The sequence below is a fragment of the Gorilla gorilla genome, chromosome 5 (genome assembly GCF_029281585.2).
Source record: "Gorilla gorilla gorilla isolate KB3781 chromosome 5, NHGRI_mGorGor1-v2.1_pri, whole genome shotgun sequence".
NCBI classification, from domain to species: Eukaryota; Metazoa; Chordata; class Mammalia; order Primates; family Hominidae; genus Gorilla; species Gorilla gorilla.
This window is the reverse complement of record NC_073229.2, coordinates 59,113,744-59,140,084: the sequence shown is the minus strand read 5'-3', so window position 1 is coordinate 59,140,084 and position 26,341 is coordinate 59,113,744. Positions and strand designations below refer to the sequence as shown.

Sequence of the window (26,341 nt, the reverse complement as noted above, 5' to 3'; positions counted from 1 at the left end):
CAAAGTTCCTCATCCTTGTTGGGCTCCTTCCCCCACTGTCTGGTACCCACTAGTGTCCTGCTTTTCAATCCCTCTCCAGCCACATCTTTTCAGCTTTGCTCCCCCTCCACTGTCCCCTTCCCTCAGCCTGTGCTGGAATCTTGCACAGGGGCCCCACCACCTATGGACTCACAACTGTGTTCCCAGGCTGGCTCCTTTTGTTTGTGTCCTGTGGTGCTTGGTCCCTGAGCTGGGCAAGGGCAGGTGTTGAGTTCATGCTTATTGACTTATCCTCATGGGGAAGGGGTTTCAGAACTCATCTCCACCCCCTTCATTTTCTAGAGAAAGAAACGGACGTTCAGAGAGGGGCAGTGACCTATCTGTCCAAGTTCATACAGGGCTGAGCTGAGGAAACAAACCCAGGTCTTGTTTCCAAGCCTTGCTCGCCCACAGCCTTTCTACTCACTGGGCTTGTGTACAGTGCCCTTCCCTGATTATAACAGCATCTAAGGCAGCTCCCAGACATACAGGGGACATCAGGTGAACTGAAGATGAGAAAGGGTTATGATGGATGAAAGAGGGCAAACTAGAGAAGCTGGTCCCCTAGAGATCAAATGTGCGGATGCAGACAGAGTTTGAAGAAACTTAGGAAACAACAGGAATAAAACATTCAGATAATTTTATTATTCACAAAGTGTGTTCATCATCATCATCGCTTATCGTAGTCCTTGCAACAGTGTGATATAATATTTCTCTCTCTACAGTTGAGGAAACTGAGGTCCAGGGAAGGTCCGTGACCTGTTGAAGGTGGCAGGTGGCTTTTTTGGTATACAGGCTCCTGAGCTCCATCACGGTTTTCCACCATATGTCCCCCCTGCAATCAGAACAGGAAACCAGGAAGGTGGTCAGAGACTGCCACAGAATTGCACATAGGTGCAGAGGCAACCCCTTCCCCATCCCACTACTCGCAGGGTTGGTTGCCATACCCGCCTCACAAGGATGAAGTCTGCTCCTGGCCACTGCTGCCAGAAAGGTGTCAGTGGGCATGCATGGATTTTGAGCCCAGCTTGGTCAGTTTCCTCACCCTGATTTTTTCCTTTATTTTCCTCTACTGTCCACCAAGAAGAGGGGCCTGTTTCCTTCAGGTCTCCAAGTTCACCCTCTGCCCACACACTATTATCTGTCTTTCCAGCTGCAGTAAGCTCTGGAAAGACAGATGGTCTCTGCTGTGTCACAGTTGAGTCTGCTTTCTTCTACACCTCACTCCCTCTAAAACTCAGCCTTTGTTGGGTGTTCTCCTTTTGTCTGGTGCTTTTTGAATACATCACCCTACTTAGAAATCCAAATAGCTTGGTAATATGTGTGTTATCAGTTCTGTTTTTACCAATAAGAAGACTGGGGGTAGAGACCTTAAGAAACTTTTCCAGCATCATTTAATTGGTAAAAAGGAAGGGGGTTCTTTGTTACACAATGGCAGAAAGTTTAGCAACACTGTCATCTGCAGTAATGTGGAAAGTAGAAAATGTCCCTCATGAGCTGGGTTGTACAGCTAGGATTTCCAGGCAAAGTCTTGAAAGTGCTACCTGGTTTCTTCTTGTGGCTCATTGTGAAATGAGAGAGGTGAGAGGTAAACTCTAGGCAGGATTATTCAACATGAGGGAGCTGGGACTTGATGACTTAAAAAATTCTCAGCCTCCAGACAGTAAATGATGCTAAAATCAAATCCAGGGCACGTTCAGGAATATGTGGTCTAAAGATGAAACCAAGGCTATGCTGTAAAATCCTTTGTTAAGACCTCAGAAAGGTAGTGTGTTTAGTAGGAAAAACCAAATTGTTTTCAGGTATGGGAGGGCTTGAGGGCAGGAGCTTCTGGTCTCCGTGGAGCTGGGGTGCACCACACCTCCCAGCACATGAATGTGTTCACCAACTCAGAAGCTCCTGAACCTTACTTTTGTGATTTTTACAGAGACTTCATCATGTCAGCTTGATTGATGATTAATGCAGTCTTCAGCCCCCTCCCCTCCCTGGGGTATGGGAGGTGGGGTGAAAGTTCCAAGCTTTCAATCATGGATTGATCCTTCTGGTGCCCAGCCCCCATCCAAGAGCACACTAAGAGTCACCTCTTTAGAGGAAAAGATGCCAGGAAATTCCAAGGGAGGTAGGACCTCTGTGTTAGACACTCCTATCACTCAGGAGATTAGAAAGGTCTTAGGAGCTCTGTGTCAGGAGCAGAGGTCAAAGACCAAATATGAGAACAAAAGATTATCTTAGCACTCCCATTTATAAGGGTCTTAGGAGCTCTGTGTCAGGAACTAGGGTCAAAGAAATATACATATATATAGATACATGAAAATTATATACATAATAATATATGCATAATATATAAAATTATAATAATTTAAAATTATTAATAAAAATTAATATAAAATATATAAATAAAATATAAAATATAAAAATATAAAAAATTTATAAAATATATTAAAATAAAAGTATAATGATTTATATAAAATTATAATGATTTCAGTAATATATAATTATTATTATTTCACATAGTGTCTCAGGCAAAAGGCCCTTTCATGAATTTAAGGGTGCGTGCTTCGTAGATTTTTCAGTCGAACATTAGAGCTTCTAAGAAGTATAAAGACATTATCCTCACTTTCTCGGCAGAAGCACATGGTGTGGAAGAGATCTTCTCTTGGAGAAATTTGTGGGTATGGTCTTTGTCTAATGGAGTGAGTCACAATAAGTTTTACAGGAGATCCACATTTTTTTAAGAGAATGACAGTCACAAAACACTGCCAGATTGGACTGAAAGGAACAGAAATAGCATAAAATCTGGGATCTCACTTTGTATCCCCCAAATTAAACTGGCAGGAAGCAGCCTGAGGAAGTTATGAAGCTGTAAATATGGGCTGCCTTTCATGGAAAGAGAAGGGTGGCTCAGAAGACATACTCGAGCACAGAGGAAGGAGCCACGACCACTGAGAATTATTTCTAGGTAGGAGTTGAGCAGTGTCTGAATCAAGGAATTTCCAACATTTGCCCAGCTAAAGTTCTGATTTTCTAAGGACCAGTGACTTTTTTTTTTTTTTTTTTTTTGCCTCCCTCTTCCACCTCTTTTGAACAAAAATATCTGTAGTGGTTTTCCTATGACTGTACTGCATTGGACATTGGGGTCGTGTGTGTGGCAGATAACTTGTCTCTAGCTCACAGGTCTTCATACTGAGAATTGTATTTGAGGAATTACACCTGAGGAATTTCCTCCACACCTGGACCTGGTTTAAATGATGAGTTCCTGGACCTCATCCTGACGCCATAATGGGATGAGATTTTGGGAGACCTTTGGTGGGACTGAGTGTATTTTTGCATGTGGGAGGAATGTAAATAATTTGTGGCCAGAGCAAGTACTGTGGTGGTTTTAAAATACAGGCACGAATTCTTTAATATACCTTCCTTCAAGGGTTGGAGGCGAATCTCATTGGGCTGGACCCAATGACTGGCTTCCAGTGAGTAGAATATGGCAGAAGCAATGGTTTGTGATTTCAGAGACTAGGTTATTAATGGCACTATGACTTCCTCCTTCCGCACCCTCTCTTGGATCAGTCACACTTGGGAAGTTAGTTCCCTTGCCGTGAAGAAAGGCTCACATGGCAAAGAACTGAGGCCTGTGTGAGCAACCACGGGAGGATGCACCGTCTTGGGCACGGCCCTCCATCAAGCCTCCCTACCACCGCACTTCTTGCTGACATCCTGACTGTGACACCAGAGAGGTTCTGAGCCAGGAACACCCAGCTAAGTTGTTCCCAAATTTCCAATCACACCCCCATCCCCCGAAAAAACCTGTGACCTAATGAATATGTATCATTTGTTGTTTTAAGCTACTACGTTTTGGGGCTAATTTATTATGCAACATCAAATGAGTCGGGAGAAAGTCACAAGAGTTCTTTTTTCCTGGAAGCCCCGGAAGAAAGCATCTCAAGAAGGCAGAAGTGGGAGGCCATGCCTAGGGTGCTCCTCTTCCCAGGGTGAGGAGATTTCAGCATTGGCTGCTGGATTTCACAGTGCAGAACTCACTGGAGGTGTTTCAAGGAGTGGCATAGTCAAAGGCCTGACTGGAGTGGCTTCAAGAGAGAAGAAAAGAGAATCTTGGAGGCTGATGGTGCAGCCAGTCCTTTCATGGGCCCTTGCTGCAGAGGACAATAAGATAATGGAGCAGTAGCTGGAGGGCTGTAGGTGGGGAGGGTTTAATATATTAGAGCCCATTTAGATTCTGATGGTCATGACATACAACCAGGGAAGATGATGCAGGAGAGAGGGGTGGCTCCTGGATGAATATTCCTTTTTTTATTTTAGACAGGGTCTTGCTCTATCACCTAGGCTGGAGTGCAGTGGCGTGATCATAGTTCACTGCAGCCTCCACCTCTCAGGCTCAAGCAATCCTCCTGCCTCAGCCTCCCGAGTAGCTGGGACCACAAGTACGCACCTCCATGCTTGGCTGGAATATTCTTGTGTAGACAAGAGAAGATGGTATTTGGAGCTGAAGGAAAGTGATTGGCTTGAGATAAGAGTAGGGAGAGTGAGAGGAAGAAGAGAGGCAGATGATTGGTAGGTGTGGTGGGATCAAGTGGACTTTCTTTTTTCTCCTTCCTTCCCTCCCTCCCTTTTCCTTCTTTCCTTCCTTCCCTCCTCTTTTTCTCTTCCTCTCATTCTGTCCCTCCCTCCCTCCCTCCCTCCCTCTCTTTCTCTCTTTCCCCCTCTTTCTCTCTGTTTTCAGTGAGTTGGGATGTGGGCACACCAGCTGAGCATGTGGAGAGGGAGGACAGGGAATGATGTGGGTCTAGAATGGAGCAGAGCCACTCCACTCTCAAGGTCACGTGCTGACAGTGAGACATTTCGGGATGATAGATTGTATTTTGTCAGCCACAGCCACATTCATCTTGGCTGGACACAGGCACAGAGTAAGCAGGAAGCTAGGTTCAACCAGGGTTACAGTTTTCCCAGAGGAGTTCAATAATAGGGGAGAGGAGCACAGAAGGGGAGGCTGTGTGCCAAAGACTGATTTGAGGTTGGATCATGGAATCTAAGGGAAAGGAAAGCATAGGTGAGATGGTGGAAAGGGGCGGGTGGCGGGATCAATGGATCATGGGTCCCTGTGGTGTTGAAGCAATACTGGGATCAGGTTAGCAGGATTGAGGTAGGGGGTGGTGGGAATGAGATTAAGAGGGGGGCTACTGGCGCTTACTGACCATCTGCAAGGGTGGCTGAGATAGGGAAGAGGATGAGACCATTGGGGATAGGAGGCCAAGGAACTGAGATGCCAGAGATTTGGAAGAATCATTCATGTAGATCTTGTCTACGTGGGCCCAAGATCACAAAGAATTATGGCGGGAGCAGTCAGAGTGATGTTGAGCCTGGGGTTGAGACTCACGAGGAATAAAGAGCCGTGCCCCAGATTGTACAGAATCTGCAGCGATGATGGGTGGTCACCCACAGTGATACAGCCTAATGGCAGAAAGCTACTTGTGGAGTGCTTTAGGGAGGATCGGAAGATAGGAAGGGGCTGTGAGGGGCACAGAGGACACTGACCCCACCCTCGGGCTCAGGAGCATGAGGCAAAGGAGAACAAACCGCCTCCCTCCCCCCGCAAGAGAACTGCGGAGAAAGCAGTGTCCTCGGAGAACAGGCAGATGTCAGGGAGAGTACCGTGGTGACGTTCAGAGAAGCTGAGCATACAGGAGCTTGTGCTGATGACTGCGCACTTCAGGTGCAGGGTGGAAAGGTTACGGGATTTGGGATGAGTGGGAATTGGGGCTAATGTAATGGATTTACAAGGTCTTACTGAGTTGGGATTCTGGGTGATGAGGGAGGACCAGGGCATCCTGGGCATCTTATGGCAACTAGAGTGAACAGGGATATAATAAGGCACCAAGAGGCTGTACTGGAGTCTGAGTGCTGACCTTGGGGGAAGGGGAGGGGGCCAGGAGTCTTTACAGGAGCAAGTGGAGACCTGGGATCTCACTTGCTCCTGCCCTTGGTGGCGGGTGCTGGGGAGGGGTGTTTTGATGGAAAATCTGGGGTCCCTCCTCACTCTTGCCAAGAAGGTGAAAGCAGCAATAACTGGATAAAAATGGCATAAACCCATCCTCAAGGATAAACAGAGAGCTCCATACATGTTTTGAAGGTGGGTAAAATCAGATGACTTCACAGATCAGAGAGAGCTGGTGGGAGTGGGGGAATAAGAGGGAAGTCATTTTTACCTTGGAACCCCAGAAAGTTGGAGAAATGGGAGGTGCAGGTATCTCTTAAGGCAGGGTTGAAGTGAGTGCTGGAAACCAGAGAACAGGTTGGAGCTTTAAGAATCACTTAGACTCCTAGATTCTCTGGCTTCCGTGAGACTGAGAGTAGGTTAGCTGCCCACATCCTCTGTCTTTCCTCTCTCTCAACAGCTGCAGAGAGCTTGAGGTAAGTCTCTGATGAGGGTGACACAGAGATGCTCTGCTCAGGGCACAGGGCGCCACAGAGAGAGAGTGTGCAGTGGGGGCCTGGGTGGGAACAGACATTGGGCAGCGAGACCCCTTTGCTGTGCTCCAGTTGGTGCCTAGAACCCTGGGTCTAGACTTACACTCCCAGGAAGGACAGCTAAGAGTCCTTTCTAGAGAAACAGAGCTGTGAAAGAGAAAAAATGGAGCCATGCTCCCGCCCAGTCTGCCTGGAGCCCACAGCACCCCGCAGCCCGCATGGGGCTTCTAAGCGAGTGGGTGGCCGAGAAGCGGCAAAGGTTTCCAGAAAGCTCTGAAGAAAGACAGAGGTCAATGAAAGGAGAAAATAAAAGATATGATGGGCACTTGGAGGACATAGAAAATATGGAAAGCTTCGGAAAAGTTCAAAAGTTAAAACTTTAATATTTCCAGAGAAAATGTGGCTTGCCAAAATAAAACATGCTGTGCTATAAAAAGGAACATTCGGAGAACAAATGGACCGTTTAGAAATGAAAAATGTGATCGTGTACATTGAAAACATTTGAATAGAATGTAACCTTGGGGAACTTTCTCAGAAAGTAGGAATAAAGAAAAATAGATGACAAACAGGAGAGAAAAGATAATCACGTCAGGCTCCGTCCGGTAGGTCCAACATCGGGATTGTAAGTGTCAGAAAGAGAGAACAGCACTGTGGGGGTGACAGGCCTGGGGCAAGGCACGGAGTGATCTTGAATGTGGCGAGTTGAGGCGCCTCTTGACCAGCTTGTGCAGGAAAAAAGAAAGGTTCCCTTCCTTGTGGAGGCTGCAGCCATGTTGGTGGTGGTAAGGACAGCACAGCGGGGAGCTGTGCTGCAGGGGTGGCTGATCTAGGCAAAGCATTATTGGGACCCCAGTAACGACACTGGACTTCAATTCCTGGGTGGAAGAAATGCACAGAGGTATTGTTGGGAAGGGACATATCAGGGGAACAATCTAGGAGGCGGGGACTGAAGACAGGACCCCCCGTTAGGTGGCTGACACAGTGGTCCGAGTGCCAGTGTGAGGTGAAGGGGCTTGGAAAGGGGGAGGAGGCACAATAGGAGAGGCCTTGGCAGAGTGTGGCTGAGCAAGGGGAGAGGGAGAGGGAAACGTTGGGGTGACCCAGGCGTCTGGATTTGGGGTGTTAAATAAGAGTAATAAGAGGCCATTGGTTTAAACTGAGCTCCTGCACTAGGCCCAACAGCCCAAACCAAAATGGGGTCACTGGTGCTAAGGTTCCACACCACCAAGCCAAAACCAAGTTGTTTATCTCACCTTCCGAGAAATTAGGAGAGAGATGTAACAGCCAAATCCCTGAACAGGTCAGTTTTAGCCGGTATGGTAGGGAAGTCCCCTCTGCTTTAACCTTTTACCAAGAAGGTAACTTTGAAATGACCAATTTCTTTTTGTTCCTTGTTTCCGCTTTCTTCAGTCTTTTTCTGTGTCTACAACTGCCCAGGTTGCAGAGCAGAGTTCTCTAAACCTCTTCTGGTTCTGAGGGCTGCCCAATTTGCAAATTGTTCTTTGCTCAAATAAACTCTGTTAAATTGATTTTGTCTAAAGTGTTTCTTTTCTTCTTTTCTGTTTTAGAGACAAGGTCTCACTCCGTGGCTCAGGCTGGAGTGCAGTGGCATGATCGTGGCTCACTGCAACTGGGAACTCCTTTAGCCTTGGCCTCCCACAGTGGTGGTATTACAGGTGTCAGCCACCAGTGTTCCAGGCCTCAAGTTTTTCTTTTATCAGGGGCTATAGATAGGAGGAGGAGGCAGGGAAGAGGGATTGTCATCAGTGACTCAGGTTTGGTAGAAAGATGCTGCAGGCGCTGGGCTTTGCTCCCACAACGGGGTGCTGGCCGCAGTGTAAACTGAGGGTGAGCAAGTAGAGGGCCTGGGTTCTGCAGCTCTGCAGGGAGGGCGTGGCCAAAGGCCTTGGATCAAGTCCTGGCCTTTTCTTTGTGGATAACAGCAGAGGTCAGAAGTCAGGGAGGAGCTCCTGGGAGCCCAGCCTTGTTGGAGGCTGGCCGCCCACCTGGGGCCCTGTGGCTCAGTGGGAAGCGTCTATGGGCCTGGGGCCTGGGCTGAGCTGGGTGCAGCAGAGACCTCCCTTGATGCTGCATGTGCCGATTCCTTAAAACCCTTGAGATGAGGGGAGAAATACATGAAGTGACTTGAATCCGTTCTCACACCCTGTCCCTCTCCCCAAGCCTGCCCCTCCTCCAGCAAGCCGGCTCCTGGCCTGACTGAGTTGTCCCTGCACCTTTCACTCAGCCCCACCTATGGTTTTTCCCATGTGTCACCTTCTACCTGGGGGCTGTTTCCCTCCTGTATCTACCCTCTCTCCCTCAGGACTAGAATGAGGCGGAGTCCTGGGATGGTAGCTTTAGGGAGTCCCTGGACTTGGGCTTGCCTGGAAGGGCAGGTAGTGGGAGGGACTTTCCAGCTGTGTAGGTCTGTGTTTCTGATGGAGGGATGGGGGAGTGGAAGGACACGGGAGAGGGAAGGAGAAAGGTAGAGGGAAGAAGAGGAGAGGAGGGAGGGGCAGAGAGACAGGGAGAGAGGAAGGGGGTGGAATGGGAAAGAGGGAGGGGGAGGAATGGAGAGGGAAAGGGAGGAAAAGGGAGCAGGGGGAAGAAAGAGAGAGAGAGAGGGAGAGAGAGAGAGGAGAAAACACAGAGACAGAGAAACATGGATGAGATTCCTGCAAGTTTGCAGCTGAAGGACAAAGGTGAGCCTGTGTGACATGTCAGATGGATGGACTCCATGAGGGCTTTAATTTGGAGAGCTCTGCCGATTATAATTTCCACCTCTGTTCTCTGGCCGATTCCCCTCTGACCCTCTATCCTGGGCAGAAGCTGTTCCCTGTTCCATTTTCCCCGAGTCCAACCCACACCACACTCACCACCAGACGAGCAGGGCTGACAGCACCAGGCTCTTGGCTACGAGGAGTCCACAGAGCACAGGCACCAGGGCACTGGGGGCTGCAGGGCCAGGGCGGAGCGTGGAGTTCTGTGGCCTGGAAGGCAGAGGGACAGGAAGGGGAGAGGACGGGCTGGGGAGGCAAGTCTCCATCTGCCAGCCCCCGCCCAGGCCTGTGTGGCTACGGGCACCCCAAAACTCACTGTGAAGGGACAGTGATGGTAGATGGAGACTCAGGGGCTTGTCTGGGTCCTCCAGTGGGAGGCATACAGCTCTGGGTCTGGGTCTGTGAAGAGACCAGGTCGCGGGGAATCCAGGAGGTCTGTGTGGAGGCAGAGGCTGCCAGGGAGGAGAAAGAGCTGTGGTTAGTGAGTGGCAGACCTCACTTGTGCCTGCCGGCAGGAGAGCTGGATGGGGGAGTTGGATCAGACTGGGAACAGAGCCCATGAGCCCAGAGAAGAAAACTGATTTGAGGGGTGAGGACTGAACTGTGAAGTCCTCTGGCTCAGAATTAGACACACCTGTGGCCTGGGCTCTACTGGGCCCCTGCAGTTGTATCCTTGAGTCTAGGAGGAGCACTGGAAGAGGACTCAGGAGGCACTCGAGTCTTTGGATGGGCACCCATCCGAGCCTCCTAAGAGTGGACATGGCCATGATGCTTCGGGCCCCTCCGGCTCTCTGCCCTCCATTCTCTTTCTTATGCCCTTGGGACTTGGGAAGGGAGCCTCTTGTGGGGAATTTGAAGGGTAGTTTTCAGATCCCTGCCCCTCCCAGTTCTGCTGCACAGCCCTGGACCCCAAGCCTCAGCAGCCTAGGGAATGCCTTTCACAGCCCCTCTTGACTCTGGGACTCTGTGAACTGGCTGCGCACCACTCCTGCTGTTCACCTTCCCAGGAAGATCCAGACCCACCTGTGCTTAGAGCCCTTGGTGGAGGTGGGGAATGGCTGTCTCTGGAAAAGTGATGGGGACTGTTGAGGTCGAAAAGGCATTGGCTGTTGGCGGGTGGCGGGGTGGCGAAGGAAAAGAAAGTCGGGTTGGAACCAAGGCTGGGAGAGGAAGTAGGGATTATCAGTGTCTCGACCTAGCAGACTAGGTCTACATACCTAACTGGAGTCCAGGAGGTGGGGAGAAGGGGAAAGAAGGGGAAAGGGCTGGGAGGGGCCTGGAGGAGAGGGTGCCTGAGGCTGAGTCATTCCTCATCCCAGAGACTGCCCTGGAAGGTCCTCCCTGGAGAGAGTCACAGGCCTATGGACCTGTGGACACGATCCTGTCCCATAGGACACTCTCTGAGGCTGTCTAGGATGCTGGCCAGGATAACCCTGTGCTCAGCCTGGGAGAGGTGTTTGGGACACTCTGGTAAAATCCTAGACCTGTGCTATTGAATGTGTCATCTATGGCCTGGTGCTGGTCTACAAATTGTCTGTAACCCTTCCACAACAAGGGAAGTATAAAAATTGGGAGTAGGGGTTTCAAAACGTTTATATCAATTTGATACTGCCTCAAGATCCAAGCCCGTGATTAGTTAACTCGTCTCATCTCATTGAACAGGATATAGACCAGCTTGGGTGTTGTCAAATTAGCATGGGGGGTCGAATATGGAGTGAGCTGTGTGCTAGTAACCTACGCCAGAGCCATGTTACAGTGTGTGATACTTTAAAATTAGTTGTTAGCGGCCAGGCGTGGTGGCTCACGCCTGTAATCCCGGCACTTTTGGAGGCCGAGGCAGGTGGATCACTTGAGGTCAGGAGTTTGAGACCAGCCTGGCCAACATGGTGAGACCACGTCTCTACTAAAATACAAAAAATTAGCCAGGCGTGGTAGCAGGCGCCTGTAATCCCAGCTACTCGGGAGGCTGAGGCATGAGAATAGGTTGAACCTGGGAGGTGGAGGTTGCAGTGAGCCGAGATCGCGCCACCGCACTCCAGCCTGGGTGACAGAGCGAGACTCTGCCTCACAATAAATAAATAAATAAATAAATAAATAAATAAATAAATAAATAAAGTTGTTAGCTATAGCCCAAAAGTGTATAAACATCTCAAAAGATGTATAATTTTATGATTTATTATTTTTGCAATCATTTTCATTTTTAATCAAACTTTTTTTAAACAAAATTTAGAGTGTAACATGATTAGCTAATTTAGAGTAGAATAGTGATTACCTAATTAGCATTCTAATGAACAGATAGCAAAACAAAAGTCACTGAAAAAAAACATCTTTCCTGAATGTGGCAGTGACAGTAAGCCAGATGAAGATGGTAGAACTGATTCTGAATAAATTTTTTCCTTCTGCAGTTATTCCAAAGAGTTTGTGCTGGTTTTGTTTGAAAGTAGAATCTCTCATTGTGGTAGGCAGAATATGGGTACCCCAAAATGTCTACTCCCTAATCCCAGGTACCTGTGAGGACATTGCCTTCCATGGCAAAGGGAAATTTGCAGATGTGATTAAGGTTGAAGACCTTGAGTTGGGCCAGGTGCAGTGGCTCACGCCTGTAATCCCAGCACTTTCGGAGGCCGAGGCGGGCGGATCACGAGGTCAGGAGATCGAGACCATCCTGGCTAACATGGTGAAACCCCATCTCTAGTAAAAATATAAAAAAATTAGCTGGGCATGGTGGCGGGCGCCTGTAGTCCCAGCTACTTGGGAGGCTGAGGCAGGAGAAGGCGTGAACCCAGGAGGCGGAGCTTGCAGTGAGCCGAGATCGCACCACTGCACTGCAGCCTGGGTGACTGAGTGAGACGCCGTCTCAAAACAACAACAACAACAACAACAAAAACAAGTGGCATAGTCTGGGCATGGTGGCTCAAGCCTGTAATCCCAGCACTTTGGGAGGCAGAGTCAGGCAGATCACCTGAGGTCAGGAGTTCAAGACCAGGCTGACCAATACGGTGAAACCCCGTCTCTACTAAAAATACAAAAATTAGCCGGGTGTGGTGGCAGGCGCCTGTAGTCCCAGCTACACCGGAGGCTGAGGCAGGAGAATCGCTTGAACCCTGGAGGTGGAGGTTGCAGTGAGCCGAGATTGTGCCACTGCACTCCAGACAGAGCGAGACTCCGTCTCAAAACGAAATAAAACAAAACAAAAAAAAAGTGGCATATACATATAAAACGGAAAAACACAAGTTCACAACAAACTGTTTTTAGGAGAAAAAAGAGTATTGGATTGAAAAGCTCTTGAAAGGAATCCATATTTCACATATAAGCTCTAGACTTTGTGGCTTCTTGTAAAGTAACATTTTGTATTGCAAAGATCAACAATCCATCTACAATTGCCAAAACATTACTGAACAACGTTTGCTTTACGACACTGGGTAATTTATAGCAAAGAAGGGAGCTTGATATCATTTTCCCTTGACGCCTTAGGTCAACTTATTCAAGAATTGGATAACGAGATGGATGACCATCTCCTAGAACAAATAAAGCTAGCAAAGTATTTTTCATGGCAATTTGAAAAAATGTACAAATATTGCTAGCATAGCTATTCTTTTAGTATATGCAACTTGAACACAATGATATGAAGGAATTCTGTATCTTTTAGCTTAATTGTCACAAACATAACTAGCTCTGAACTGTATAAAACTATGAAGGTTATATTATCAAAATGTGGTTTGGGGTTAAGTTTTATGTAAGAGTATGTTCTGATGGCTGCAGTTGCAATGACAGGAAAATGTCATCCAGGTTAAGAAGTCTTGGGCTAGATTTTAAATTAATGCACTGCTTCCTTCATTGAGAGAGTTTTACCATGAAAAAAAAGCAGCTTAACTGAACGTTGTGCTGACCAACATGGACAGAATTGTGAATTTTATAAGGTGAATATATTAAATTTGAAATCATTCTCTTTATTATGTGGTAATATGGAAACAGATCATAAACAGCTACTGTTGCATGCCAAATTTAAAGTTTTGTTGAGCATGTTTCATCTATAGAAAGAATTCCTAATGTTACTTTAAGACAAGAAGCCAGTTTAGTACAAATGTGAATTGCACCATCAGGCTTGTTTATACTGTAGTTCTGAAGTTAATATTTCCATGCAAGGAAGTAAAGCGACATGTTTTTCAATGGCAAATAAAGTCTAAGTGCAAACATAAAAGTCAGAAGAACCATTTCTATGAATTGTTATGACATGTTCTTAATTTAATAACATTTATCAACAAAATAAGTGATAATATTGATATTGCATATCTTCACAAGTGCTCATGGGAAAACATTAATAATTTGATAGCATGTTTTGAATTTCATTTTTTGTCAAAAGAAGATATATGCAGAGGAAATTCATAGATCTAGAATCCATATTTTCCCATCAAAAGATAATTTAAACTATAACTTTTAGGATAAAGTTTTGGAACTGGCTACTGATAAAGGATTGAAGATGCATTTTGAAATTACAGCATCGCTTGCTTCCTTTTGTAAAAGTTAAACATAAAACTGTTGAGCTTGTCAGAATTGCTTTAAAATTTCTTCTATTTCTGACATTATACCTCCGTGAGACCAGTTTTCTGGTCTTCTACTATGAGTATTATTTTTAAAAAAATCAACACAATTTCTTTATACATTATCTCCTAAGCGATGTGGTGTCATAAATAGTTCTCAGATTAGGAAAGTTACCAAGTAAGAAAAGTGCTCATTTGTCACATTATAATCCTTAATTACGGATAGACAGGGTGTTTGTCTGAAGGGTGCATATTGGCATTTAATATGGAGAATTGCAATTTCCCTTCTAGCTTTCTACTTAGTTTTAACTGAGGAACGACAAAACGTTATGGGTATACTGTTAAGCCACTACATCAATCACCTTTAGGCACACTTTCAAATGAACAATGTATACAGTTTTTATAAATTTTTCCCTATGTGATATTTGTTCTGATTGTATTCATTAAAATGTAATTTTATGTTTGTCAAATTTAATAAATGTTGGGCTTGTACTTTGTATATCTTTTTCTTATTTTTCTAGTAATTTGTTTTTACTGTATTTTACAAAAAAATTACTCATGTGAATTGCAGATTTTTTTTTAAAAGGTCCTCTTCCACAGGAACTGTGGGTAGCTCTGCTTTGAGCAGGAGGTTGGCACACTTTCCGTAAAGGGTCAGGGATGAGCCATGTGGTCTCTGTCACAGCTGCTCAATTTTGCTGTCACAGCATGAAAAGGGCCACAGACAATAGGTAATTGAGTGGGCATGGCTGTGTTCCAAAAAATAACTCTACTTATAGGCACTGAAATTTGAATTTCCTGTATGTCACAAAATATTGTTTTTCTTTTGATTTTTTTTCACTCATTCTTAGGTTTTTTCACTCATTCTTACTCCCCGATCTGGACTATGAGGGATACCCATAGTATCTTGGTATCTAGACTACCCAGATATCACTGGCTCTAGATGGTGGGGGCAGCCAGTGGATGCACCTTTCCTGGGCACCTACCACGTACCAAAGATGCTGGGCGGTCCTGCCCTCCTGTAGCAGGGTAATATAGGCTGACTGCTCAGCATGCTCACTGGGTCTGTTTCAGCATCTCTCAGGAGGCCCAGGCTGCAGGCTTGGGAGTCATGGAGACTGTGAGATGGCTGCTCTTGTGCACATGTGAGTTCCCCCTGCACCTGTTCCCAACAGCCTTCCCAGGAGACTGGGGCGTGGGCATGGGTGGCTTCCATGATTAGGAAACCGGGGGTGATGGAGGCACCAAAAGGGGGTGAGGGGCACCCCTCTGAGGACCCTAGGGAAAGAGCTCACCTGGAGATACCACCAGATAGAATCTGACGGACTTAGAGACAGAGTTGTCAGAAGGGCGGTAGATTCTACACCAGTAATGTCCTGAGTCTTCCTCTCTCAGATCAGTCATGGTGACAGTGAAGAAGCCAGCATCAGGGTCGTCCCAGATTGCAAATCGAGAGGTCCGAGCCACCGTCCTGGGCTTGGAGCTGGTGACTAACCTGATGCACACAAGTGCTGAAGCCTCCTTACACCAGCCTTTCTTCTCGTAGAGCCTGCCCGTGGGCGGGTACTGGCATCTCACGGTTAGCGTCTGCCCTGCCACACTTTGAAGTAACTGAGCCTTGGATCGTGCCTGAGAGCCTGGAGAATGATGAAGTAATGCATAGGTCAAGGCCACGCGCACAACCTGCCTCACAGCAGGCCTCTGGCCACAGAGCCACCTGCTCCCTGACCCTGCTGTCCTGACAGTCCCCACCACACCCATCTCCTCTGCTCCCTGGGCTCCTCCTCCCCCTCACCTGGGAACAGCAGCAGCAGCAGTAGCAGTGGGTGTGGGGCTCTCCAGGCCATGTGGTCCTTTTCCTGTGGGAGGGGACACCTGGAGAAGACTGGGGAGAGGGAATTGGGAGTTGGGCCTGATTCTGCTGCTCCTCCAGCACCTCTGATAGAAAAATGAGACAGGCTAAGGCCTGGGTTGGGGAGATGGGAGACTGCAAAGGGCAGATTCTGTGGGCACAGGGAAGTGGGGATCTCCAGCTGCAGGTGAGTCTGGGTCTGGTGGGCTCGGCGGGCGCTGTCTGGCACACAGCTTCCCAGGCCTCTGTAGAAGATGCCTGTTCTCCCCTGCGCCCAGTTGCCCCTCCCCACCATGACCTACCCCTGAGGGAGGAGCTGAAAAGGCCAGGAGGAAACCGTGGGTGAGTTATGGACTGCTTCCCCCTTGCTCCCTCTATGCGCTGCCTCTCTTCTTTGCGGGGCCCTAGCTTTGCTGCCCTTTCCAGGGAAAGTCAGGCTGAGGGTGGATGACAAGCTCAGGGGCACTTGGAACCCTGATCACAAGCCCCAAGCCTCACTGGTCACAGGATGGCCAGGGACGTCATGCCCAGGCCTCCGTGGTGGGTCAGTGATGTGCTTCCACTCTGGGAGGTTTCGTGGGTGCAGGAAAGGAGAGGGGAGAGGAGGTGGAGATTCAAAACCAGCAAGGGAAGCTAGGGAGGGTCCCTGGCAAAGGTCAGGGAGGGGAGGGTGGGAAGAGCACACGGAGCATGGGATGCATCAGTGGGGTGGGGTAGAGGGAGCCCAGGAACCAGGACCTGGCCTCATCTCTGCATCCTGGACCTCTGCCACTTAAGGACCCTGGAGAAATATTGTTTAATTAAAACATAAACAGATGAAAGACCCTAGCATCTTTTTCTTTAGTTAATGTCAGCACTTTGAAGATTCAGTTTTAAAATACGATGCAATTTACAAAGAGAACGAGCTAATATATCTTAGGACTGGTAGAGACACTGTGTGTAATTGCAGTTACACCACTGGGGGCTCTGCTGGACTGGCGACCTGCTGCCGGGAGCTCTGTGAACAGAGGTAATAACTGAGACGGGAATTGGAACTTGTCAAGTGGACTCGATTCCAAGTCCACTGCTTTGCCTGCCCCTGGACTCCTGCTCTCCACTCCATCTCAGTACACTGCCCTTCTCCTTACAGTAAGAGTACGCAGAGACTGAGAATGGGAAAGGCAGAGGGGTACGCAAAAGGAGGACACAGTAGGGCTATCAGATGTTGGCGCCCGAGGGCCCAAGGTGGGAAAGCAGGCTGGAGCTCCGGAGCTAGAAGACAGCTCAGGGAGCAATGCCCACCACTCACTCACACAAGCATTATTTACAAAGCGTTCTCATGCACACTTTCTCAAGACCCTCAGCAGGTTCGCGAGGGAGACATTACTTCTCTTTTTCACAGATGTGAGAACGGAGGCCCAGATATGGTCAGCCACCTGCTCAGAGTCACACAGGACCAGAACAGGCCTCCTGACTTCGGTCTGGAGCCTTCCGGCTGGTCTGGTTGAAGTGTGACCCACAGACATGACAGGAAACCAGGGGCGAGAAAGAGGCTCCCACTGAATTGCACACACAGGCAGAGGTGAGCTTTTAGGGGGTTTCCTCGCCGACAGTGGGGCCCAGCTTCTCCCTGAACATAATTACATACCAAATCAGGGTGGGGGCATCCTCCCGAGAGGGAGGAAGACGGCCCTGTCCTCAGATGGCACCGAGGCACGTCACCGTGTGTGTGTGTGTGTGTGTGTGTGTGTGTGTGTGTGTGGGTCAGCAACTGTGTTCCCATGCTGACTTTCCCCTTCTCTGACCCCTGCTGACTCTAAGTGACAGCTCCTTCTTGTAGCTTACAAGAGCACCCCTTGCTATGTGCCACTAGCTGTGTGTCTCTTCAGCCTGCGGCCAGCTCTGTATCGTTCTCTGCTGTGTCAGAGTGTGTCGTCTCTCCCCAGGGGACAGGAGCTCTCAAAGTGGGGAATCTGCCCCTCTCTCTGTGTTGTGGCTTCCCCACCTGTGTGAGTGGGGTGGGCACCCTCCACATAGACTTGGGGCCTTGAGCACCCTAGGGGGAGGCCCCTGCTGGAACCATCTGCACGCTCAGCTTCCTCTGGCATCTGGGACCTGGGGGCAGGGAAGCCTGGGCTTAGGCAGCCCCTCATCCAGGCTGGGACTGGCCCTGCTCCCTGGGGACTCACAACAGCCCTTGTCACAAGTTGAATTTCTGCAGGAGGGACTGGGGCAGGTAGCTGTGGTGGGATCTGGGGCCCTTTCAGAAGTCTCTTGAAGAGCTAGGGATAGTGCCTCCCCCTTGGCATGATCAGAGCAGGGCACAGCAAAGTCCTGTCAAAGAGCCTGGGGTTCTGGGGGATTCTGGGTTCCCTGCCCACCCTCTGAGAAGGTCCCTCAGAGAACTTGGGAGCCTCAGCAACCTCCTCTCCCAAACTCATTGTCACACACACTCACAGGAACCCAGAGAAGGAGCTGGGAGAGCTGGAGACTTCATGTACTTGCTTTTCTAGCAAGGCCCAGTCTAGCCTGCAACAGTGGCTCTGAGCCTGGGTAGGTCCATGGGAAGGGAGGGCTGGCCTCTGATGCAGAAATGGGGAAACCAGGGAGCCGTAGAGGTCTGGAGGTGATCCCCAAAACTCAGCACAGGGCTAAGCTAGGCTGGGCAGGGGTGAAGGGGTAGCTGTAAATTTCCCCCATGATAGAACCAGAAGTAGCAGGGACAAAAGGGAATTTCTCTCAGTGCTGATTTCACAACTGAGGGAGATGACGTCCAGAGAAGGCAAGTGGCCTCTCCACAGTCACTCAGCTATTTCAGGGCCAAACCATGACTAGCACCCAGGCCTCCTCTCTCCTGACCTGGTGCTCCTCCTGGGCTCAGAGATTCTCCACAGGCACCTCCTTAGCCTTCATCCAGGCTTGCCTATTGCAGATCCAAGGAGTCTTCTCCCTGAACCCCAGCAAGTCTGCTTATACCTCTGACCCCAATGGCTCTCTGCCCCAGCTCCAGCAGGATCCTTCAGTCATCAATTGCCCTGACAGGGTTATTCCTGCTCCCATGACAATGGTCCCATAACAACGGCCCTTCCTGGTCCCAGGATGCCAGGTTCAAAGCATCTGGTCTCAGAGCAGCTTTTTCCCTGCCAGAGAGGTCAGAGGGACCTGAGCTACTGCCCACACAAGGCTGCAGTCTGGGCGCACAGCTCCCTCACAGAAAGTTCAGGGTGGGTCAGGCACAGAACCAGGCTTCCACCCTAAGCACCCTGCAGGAGGCCTGGGCTCAGGGAGTGCAGGAAGCAGCCATCTCCCCAGCTGGGTTCTCCCTGCTTCTTCTCCTTCCTTACTCCATAGAACCAACCCCATCCTCCAACCCCCTAACCCCATTCAGCTGCCCCCAGGGCCCTGGTCTCTGTGCTGCCTGGTGCTGTCAGCCCTTCATGTGCTCCTGAGCTGCAGGCTGGAGCAGGGGGAGTATGGCTGGGTTTGGCCTGGGGCCAGAGAGGAGGAGCGAAATGGAGCACAGTGGGGACAGCTGTGCTGGTAAAGGTGGTCAGCCTCAGAAGATGAGACAAAAATCAGGGGTGGGGTTAGAAAATTATGTTTAACATCGATTTCAATATCCTTTGGCCGTCATCTCTGTTTGCTCATTTGCTTATTACGGGCCAATCAAGATCCTTGCCTTTAAACTCTCAGGCCCTCACCCAAGTGCACCCACACTCACACAGACACTTACTCCCTCCTTCAGCACTCCCTCCTTCAGCAGACCACTCTGCTCCATAGAAACCAGCCCCAAGTTAGGGGGTGACAGAGCTGGAGAAGGGCAGTCCTGGAGAGGAGCAGGGCCAGGCGGTGCACACACTTCACGAACACCCTGGGGGCAGCAGCTATGGAGGTCTTTGAAGGCTTCAGCTCAGCACAGGCCGAGGGGCGATGCTCAGCTCTTGCCACTCTGGGACAGCTGAGATAATGAGTAAGGAAGGGGCCATCCAGTGCCTGCAGAAGACACCTACCAGTACCTAAATCCCTGCTGTGGTGGGACCCTCCCACATTGCTGTCCCCAGCCCCTCTGGAACACTCCCTGTGCATCTGATCCAACGCCCCAAACAGGGGAGACCAAACCCAGTTCAGCCTCTTTGCCCAACCTGAGAATCTTCCTCCTCCATGATCTCCCCTCTTGCTTTAATTTCCCTAAATCACTCAGTCACCACCACGGCCAGCTCCGGCTCCCCTCTGTCCCTGCTCTGTTCTCCCAAGTTCAGGCTGCCCAGCTCAAACACGTATCTGCACATCTGCCCTTAGCTGACTCCTCCCTTCAGCCTCCACCTTCTCAGGGGCTCCTGTGGACAGCTCCTGGGGGAATTCTCCCTGTGCAGCGTCTTGACAGGGCCCCAGCCCTTACTCTCTCCGAAGCCTACTGGAGATCACTCTGCAGGGAATGCATTGCAGGTTCCACAAGGCCTGGCCCGGTGTGGTATCCCATCTCTGCCACCTCCATTTCAAATGCACCTCTGCAAGCCAAGAGAAGGCCCTACTGTCTGGAAAAGGCAGGTCGCATGTACTTCCTTCTGTGCTTAGATTCTAACGGGGAACATGGAGGGAAGAAAGGGTCGGTGTGGCCCACTGGACCCCCTGGCATTCTCTCTTCCAGCCCCCTATCTTTGTAAATGGAAGAAAATAAATAAATAAAAAAAAGATAAATCCAAGTTAAACAAGAAAAGTGGCCACCGGTACGTTTGATTTCTGAGGGTTAAAAACAAAATAAGAAAAATTAGAATGTCAGAAGTAGAAGCCTCAACAGCTCAAAATACCAACATGAGAATATTCCCTCAATTCATCTATGCATTAATACTATTTGACAATCAAGTATCTCATACATTTGAGAAAAATTAATAGCATGAAGGTAAAGCATCAATACAAGCACACAGAACACCTGAATTTAGAATTAATGCCAATAATTCATGAAATGGATGAGCAACTTTCAATAATTGAAATAAACATTCTCAGAGATATTTGCAAGAACGTCTTATCTCCTTATTCATCAGATATTTACAGATTAAAACAAATTGCAATATTTCTTCATTAATTTGACAAATATTTTAAAAGCTTGTCCTACTCTCTTGGCGAGGGTGTGGAGAAGCGGGTGTTATGTTCAAAGTGGGAATAGAAACTGTTCAGCATTTCTGAATGCAAATAATAAGGATCTAAGATGTTTAATATGTGCATTCTTTGACTTGTCAATTCCGTTTCAAGGATTCACCCATCCTTGAGAAATACACACACACAGGCACAAAAGGAGATTTACAAAGACGCTCATCACTGATTGTTTATAATAATGATCTCCACAGGGGAATTAATAACATAACTTCTGGTCCACGTCTTCTATACAGCACCATGTAAAGGTTAAAAAAGAATACAGCTTGTGTGCAAACCTAGCTAGATCTCCAAACATCTTGTTAAATTTAATAATTGCCGCAGAATGACATGTATGGTATAATCCCACTTATATACAGTAAACTGAACTCAAAATGGTCTGTCTGTGCACATAAACCTCTTATCTGTACAAACACAGAAATTTTCTGTTTGTGAAAAGCTATACATCAAACTAATAATAGCAATCTTTTGGGGCAATGACTATGATGAATGTTGGGGAAGAAGTGGTGAAGGTAACTTTATCTGTAGTCTGTTGCAATGTTTGTTTCTTTACCCAGCTTTAGTAAGGTATAACTGACCAATAAAAATTGTATATTTTTAGCGTATTACAAGATGCTTGGATATATGTATACACGGTGGAATGATTAAATCACGCTGATTAACATATCCATCACCTCATATACTTATCTTTTTGTGTGGTGTAAACATTTAAGATCTACTCTCTTAGTCCTTTTTTTTTTTTTTTTTTTTTTTGAGACGGAGCCTCACTCTGTCACTCAGGCTGGAGTGCAGTGGTGTGAGCTCAGCTCACTGCAAGCTCTGCCTCCCGGGTTCACACCATTCTCCCGCCTCAGCCTCCTGAGTAGCTCAGACTACAGGGCCTGCCACCATGCCTGGCTAATTTTGTTTTTGTATTTTTAGCAGTTTTGTTTTTGTATTTTTAGTAGAAACGGGGTTTCACTGTGTTAGCCGGGAGGGTCTCCATCTCCTGACTTCATGATCCGCCCCCCTCAGCCTCCCAAAGTGCTGGGATTACAGGTGTGAGCCACCGTGCCCGGCCCTCTCTTGTACTTTACAAGTACACAATATATTATTATTAACTGTAGTCACCACGCTGTATAATAGATCTCCAGAACTTATTCATCCTGTCTAACTGAAACTTTGTACCCTTCGACCAACATCTGCAATGTTTGTTTTTAATAAAAAGTCTTTATATATATACATATATATGTTGATTGTGTAATGAATATAATATTTAAAATATTGTATTAAAAAGCGTTTTATTTTTATTTTTTGAGATGGAGTCTCGCTCTGTCGCCCAAGTGGGAGTTCAGCAACCTCTGCCTCCTGGGTTCAAATGATTCTCCTGCTTCAGCCTCCTGAGAAGCTGGGATTACAGGCGCCTGCCACCACACCTGGCTAATTTTTGTATTTTTGGTAAAGACGGGGTTTCACCATGTTAGCCAGACTGGTCTTGAACTCCTGACTTCAAGTGATCTGCCCGCTTGGCCTCCCAAAGTGCTGAGATTACAGGCGTGAGCCACTGTGCCTGGCCAAAAAGGGAGGTGGAATGAAAAAAATGGGCAAAGCAGAGGACCCAGTGACTTTGGATCCTGGGGCCAACATTGGTGGGGCATGTGGGTGGTGGCCCCAGGACAGGTCATGAACCATGGCTTTCCTGTGCCTAAGGTAAGGGGCTTCTCCGAAAGACTCTGAGGCAATACACTTGGAAATGAAAGTGTAAGGGAATAAGTGAGAACACAATATACAGGAGATGAGCCTGCAGAGAGGGTAATTAAACAAACTTGCCACTAGGCAATGTGGGCAGGAGAAGAGCTGCTGAAGACTGCTAGGGGAGCTAGTAAATGAGTGATCAACAGTCTGTTGGGTTCTGGCACAGCCAAGGTCCTGGGGCTGCAGGCAAGTCTGCAGAAAGGGTCCCACAGTGGAGCAGAAGGGGCATTGCCAGGCTCTGTTCAGCCCCTGGGGACATTTCCCCAAGACCCTCTAGGGCCACTGACCTGAGTCTGGGCTTGTCCAGCTGCCTTCAGACGCATCCTGTGCTTTCCAGCGGCCCTTGTCATTGCTGTTTGTGGGATCCAAGGCAGGGGCTGCCTCCAAGCATTTGTCATGGGGACTCCAGGGCAAACCAGTGCCTGTGTGGCAAGGTACATTCATCTTAGGCCAATTCATCCAGCCCATCTACCCAGAGCCATTAGGAGTGCACCTAGGATGCAGGCTGAAGTGAATCTCAAACCCATCATTTGCAATATGGAGACACAGCATCTGTCCCACAAAATCCTTATGAGCATTACACGAGATATTGTATGTAAAAGCTTGGTGCGTAATAGACATGAGTTACTATTGCTAAAAATAAAAGAATTCTAGATTATTTTTATTGTAAAAATATTTGTTTCAGCACTGTATAGATCTATTAAGAGAGCTACAATATCTTTAACGTGATTTATCCTTAAAGGGGTCTCGACAATTGAAAAATAAAATCTAGGCAGCAAGTGGGACATGTCAGACTCGTATTTCTTCTGGTTCCTGAAATTGTCCTCACAGCAGAAAAGGAAGGTCTGTTCTTTAGTGGAATATCAGCCCTACACGTGCACACCCTGAGTTGTAGATTTCAAGGCATCTAACTCACAAACTAGTGCTGTAAAGACCTTGGACTCTTGAGATACACACCCCGTTTGGGTTCCTGCTCTGCCTCTTTGGGGCTCTGACATTTTTGAGCAAACTGCTAAACCTCTAAAAGTCTCACTTTCCTTCTTTCTTGAATGGGTATTAGTGAACCCCTAATATAGTTGTTCTGGGAATAAATGAGTAAACACTTCACAACATTTATAGAAGTACCTTTTACATGCTATCTCCCCAGTTAATGTCTGTCATTAATAATCAACACCCACAAAATCAAGTTTGCTTGACTTTTGATTATACATATGTATACAAAAAATAGCAGTACATGGAAGATCTGAAAGAAAAGAAAATTAAAATTTATATACTTTTTTGGTGGAATAGAGCTTTCTATTTATGATCCCAATGCCACAAACTATACAGGGAAAAATAATAGATCATACTACATGCAAACTAAAACTTGGATGTTATAGAATAATACAATAAGTGAAATTTAAAAACAAATCACAACTATGAATGTTTTCTCCCTATTTGACATATAAAGGGTTATTAAATTTCATATAAAGACAAGCAAGTCCTTTAAACAATAAGAGAAAATGAACATTTCGATTGAAAAAGGGGATGAGTCTAGGAACAGGCACTTTTCTGTAGAAGAAATATTAATGAAAATGTTAAATTGTATTCAAAACGGATATTATTAAAATAAGTGCAAAACCACTCTTCTCATCAGATTGACAAAAGTTGAAATAAATGATGATAACCAGAGTTGGGAGATTTTAGGGAAAAGGTGATTGCTTATTCTGCTGGGTAAAAGCAATTGACACCACCTTTCTGAAAGACAGTGTGGCGAGATGAATCAAAACCCGTTTTAGAAAAGAAATCAACTCTGACTAAGAAATTCTGATCTAGGAATTTAAAAAGTGTATATTGGCCGTCGTTGCAGTATTCCTTCAAGTATTAACATCTCATCAAAACAATGCAGATACACATCTTCAAAAATTGTATGCTGTAAGTGCATATTAACAAAAATGCAGCAGTTCTATGCTTCAACACTACATCCCAATTCCCTTTTCTTGAAGGCAATTTGAAGTATTTTTCATTTGTATCTTTATGTTGATACTTGTTTGTTTTACAGCTTTAGCTATTCTCCATTAGACACGTAATACGGGAGGTGAGGCTTGTTCCTCTTTCATGCCACTCACACCTGTGCCTTTCCCCCTACCTTTAGCCTCCCAATACAGTCAGATACATTTACCAGTACAATTAATACTTAGATTTTATATTTCATGACAATGTAAATATTTTTCTTAGCCCTAGTCATGTGGTTTATTATGATTACATTTTCTTTTTGATACTACTTTTTATTTCTGTGAAGTCATTAATTGCCTTATTTATAAAATTTGCTTTGTATTTTATGTGCCATCATTCATTCCTTTCCAAACTCTACATCAACAATGTAAATTTTGTGTCAACATATTCATACATATCAGTTCTTGACTGGTTTTATTCCTCCAGCACAGCCCCATGTGGTCTAATGTCTTCCCGCTGCAATCTGGACTAATTTTCCTCTATGCTTTCAGCACAGCTGAAATATCCCTTTCTGAGATACCCCTTCGCCATCTCCTTGATAACTCCCATAGCTTTTATCCCGTGTTGAAAGTGCTCTCTCCTGATCCCATATCTAACGCTCTCTTTGTTGATTTCCTCCTTTTACAGCAGGGTTCGGTAAACTATAGCCCTGGAGCCAAATCCAGCCTGACATCTGATTTTGTAAATAAAGTTTTATTGTAGACATGCTTCTTCATTCCGTGTACTCTGTGAAAGGCGCCATGCCACAGTGGCAGAGGCGAGTAGCTGCAACAGAGATCACATGGTCCACAAGCATGACGTATTCACTGTTTTGCCCTTTACAGAAAAAGTTTGCTGACCCTAGAGAGGTAAGATGATAAAGAATGGAGAGGCAGCCTATATGTAAGGGTGTTTCTGAAGGAGTGGCCAGAAGAATGAAAACACAAGCAACAAATATAGGCTTAATGGAAGGAAGATTTTCTGAAATGAAGGATGACATATGTGAAGCTCTTACTAATTTGAGATGCAAATTGTATCTTCCAGCACAGGCCATCTGAATAATAAACAATCCCCATTCAGTGAGTTCACATAAAGTTTTTCCCTGAGTCCTGGGAAGCCCACCACATGACTGGATGACTCTCTAGGGTAGAGGTCCTGTCCTCTGTGGGTTGGCTCAGGATTTGAGGTGCATTGCTTTTATGGACTTGCACATCAATGCCTGCTTGCCTGATTGTCACGGAAGGGGAAGAGAGTGCTGGAAATTTGAGCACTGGTCCTTAAATGGTTCCTCTGGAAGTGAGACTGTCACTTCCACTCATATTTTATTAGCCAAGCAGATCATCAAGGAGCTGAAAAGCACAAGTCTTCTGTTTGTCCAGAGATAAAGGGGAAACAGATGTTCTGCGATAGCAATACCTGCCACATTTATCTAGGACAAATCCTACCATGTGCAGGACAGGAGAGAAAACGAAGTTATTTTCTTTAAGTCTCATTGGCTTCAGAGCTTTCTGCTGCAACACCAAACATCAGAAGACAACAAATCAATTTCTACAGAGAACAAGGAGCAGCATCATCCAAGGCTTTTAAGCCTCACTATTATCCTTCCTCTGTGAAGACAACCAGATAGTGTTACACATGATAGAAACTAATGTCCTTCTTGGAAAGAAATAATTTGAATATTTACTTCAATCCACTGGTAGTTACATTTTTTTAAAGGGCCGACAAATTGTGGTAGTAAGTACTGGGACAAGTCCAAAGTTTAAATAATTATTGCATTCTGGTTTAAAAGGTGACCAAAAGTGGTGTCTTTATCAAATAATATTTTGTAATTG

General features: G+C 46.9%; 1 protein-coding gene across 4 annotated transcripts; it reads right to left on the bottom strand.

Annotated features, from left to right (window-relative positions):
- Positions 1-641: 641 nt before the first annotated feature.
- On the bottom strand, positions 642-15,931 carry NCR2 (natural cytotoxicity triggering receptor 2). Of its 4 annotated transcripts, none has more exons than XM_004043989.4 (6): positions 15,615-15,931; positions 15,115-15,456; positions 9,595-9,730; positions 9,375-9,524; positions 8,505-8,611; positions 642-853 (listed from the first exon to the last, which is right to left on the bottom strand). In XM_004043989.4, the coding sequence occupies exons 1-6, from the start codon at positions 15,664-15,666 to the stop codon at positions 828-830; spliced, it is 813 nt and encodes a 270-aa protein (XP_004044037.3). In that variant the 5' UTR covers positions 15,667-15,931; the 3' UTR covers positions 642-827. The 4 variants fall into 4 exon arrangements, with proteins under 4 accessions (XP_004044037.3, XP_063563333.1, XP_004044035.2 ...); XM_063707263.1 differs by having other exon boundaries at positions 9,375-9,488; XM_004043987.5 differs by lacking the exon at positions 8,505-8,611 and having other exon boundaries at positions 9,375-9,488.
- Positions 15,932-26,341: the final 10,410 nt, after the last annotated feature.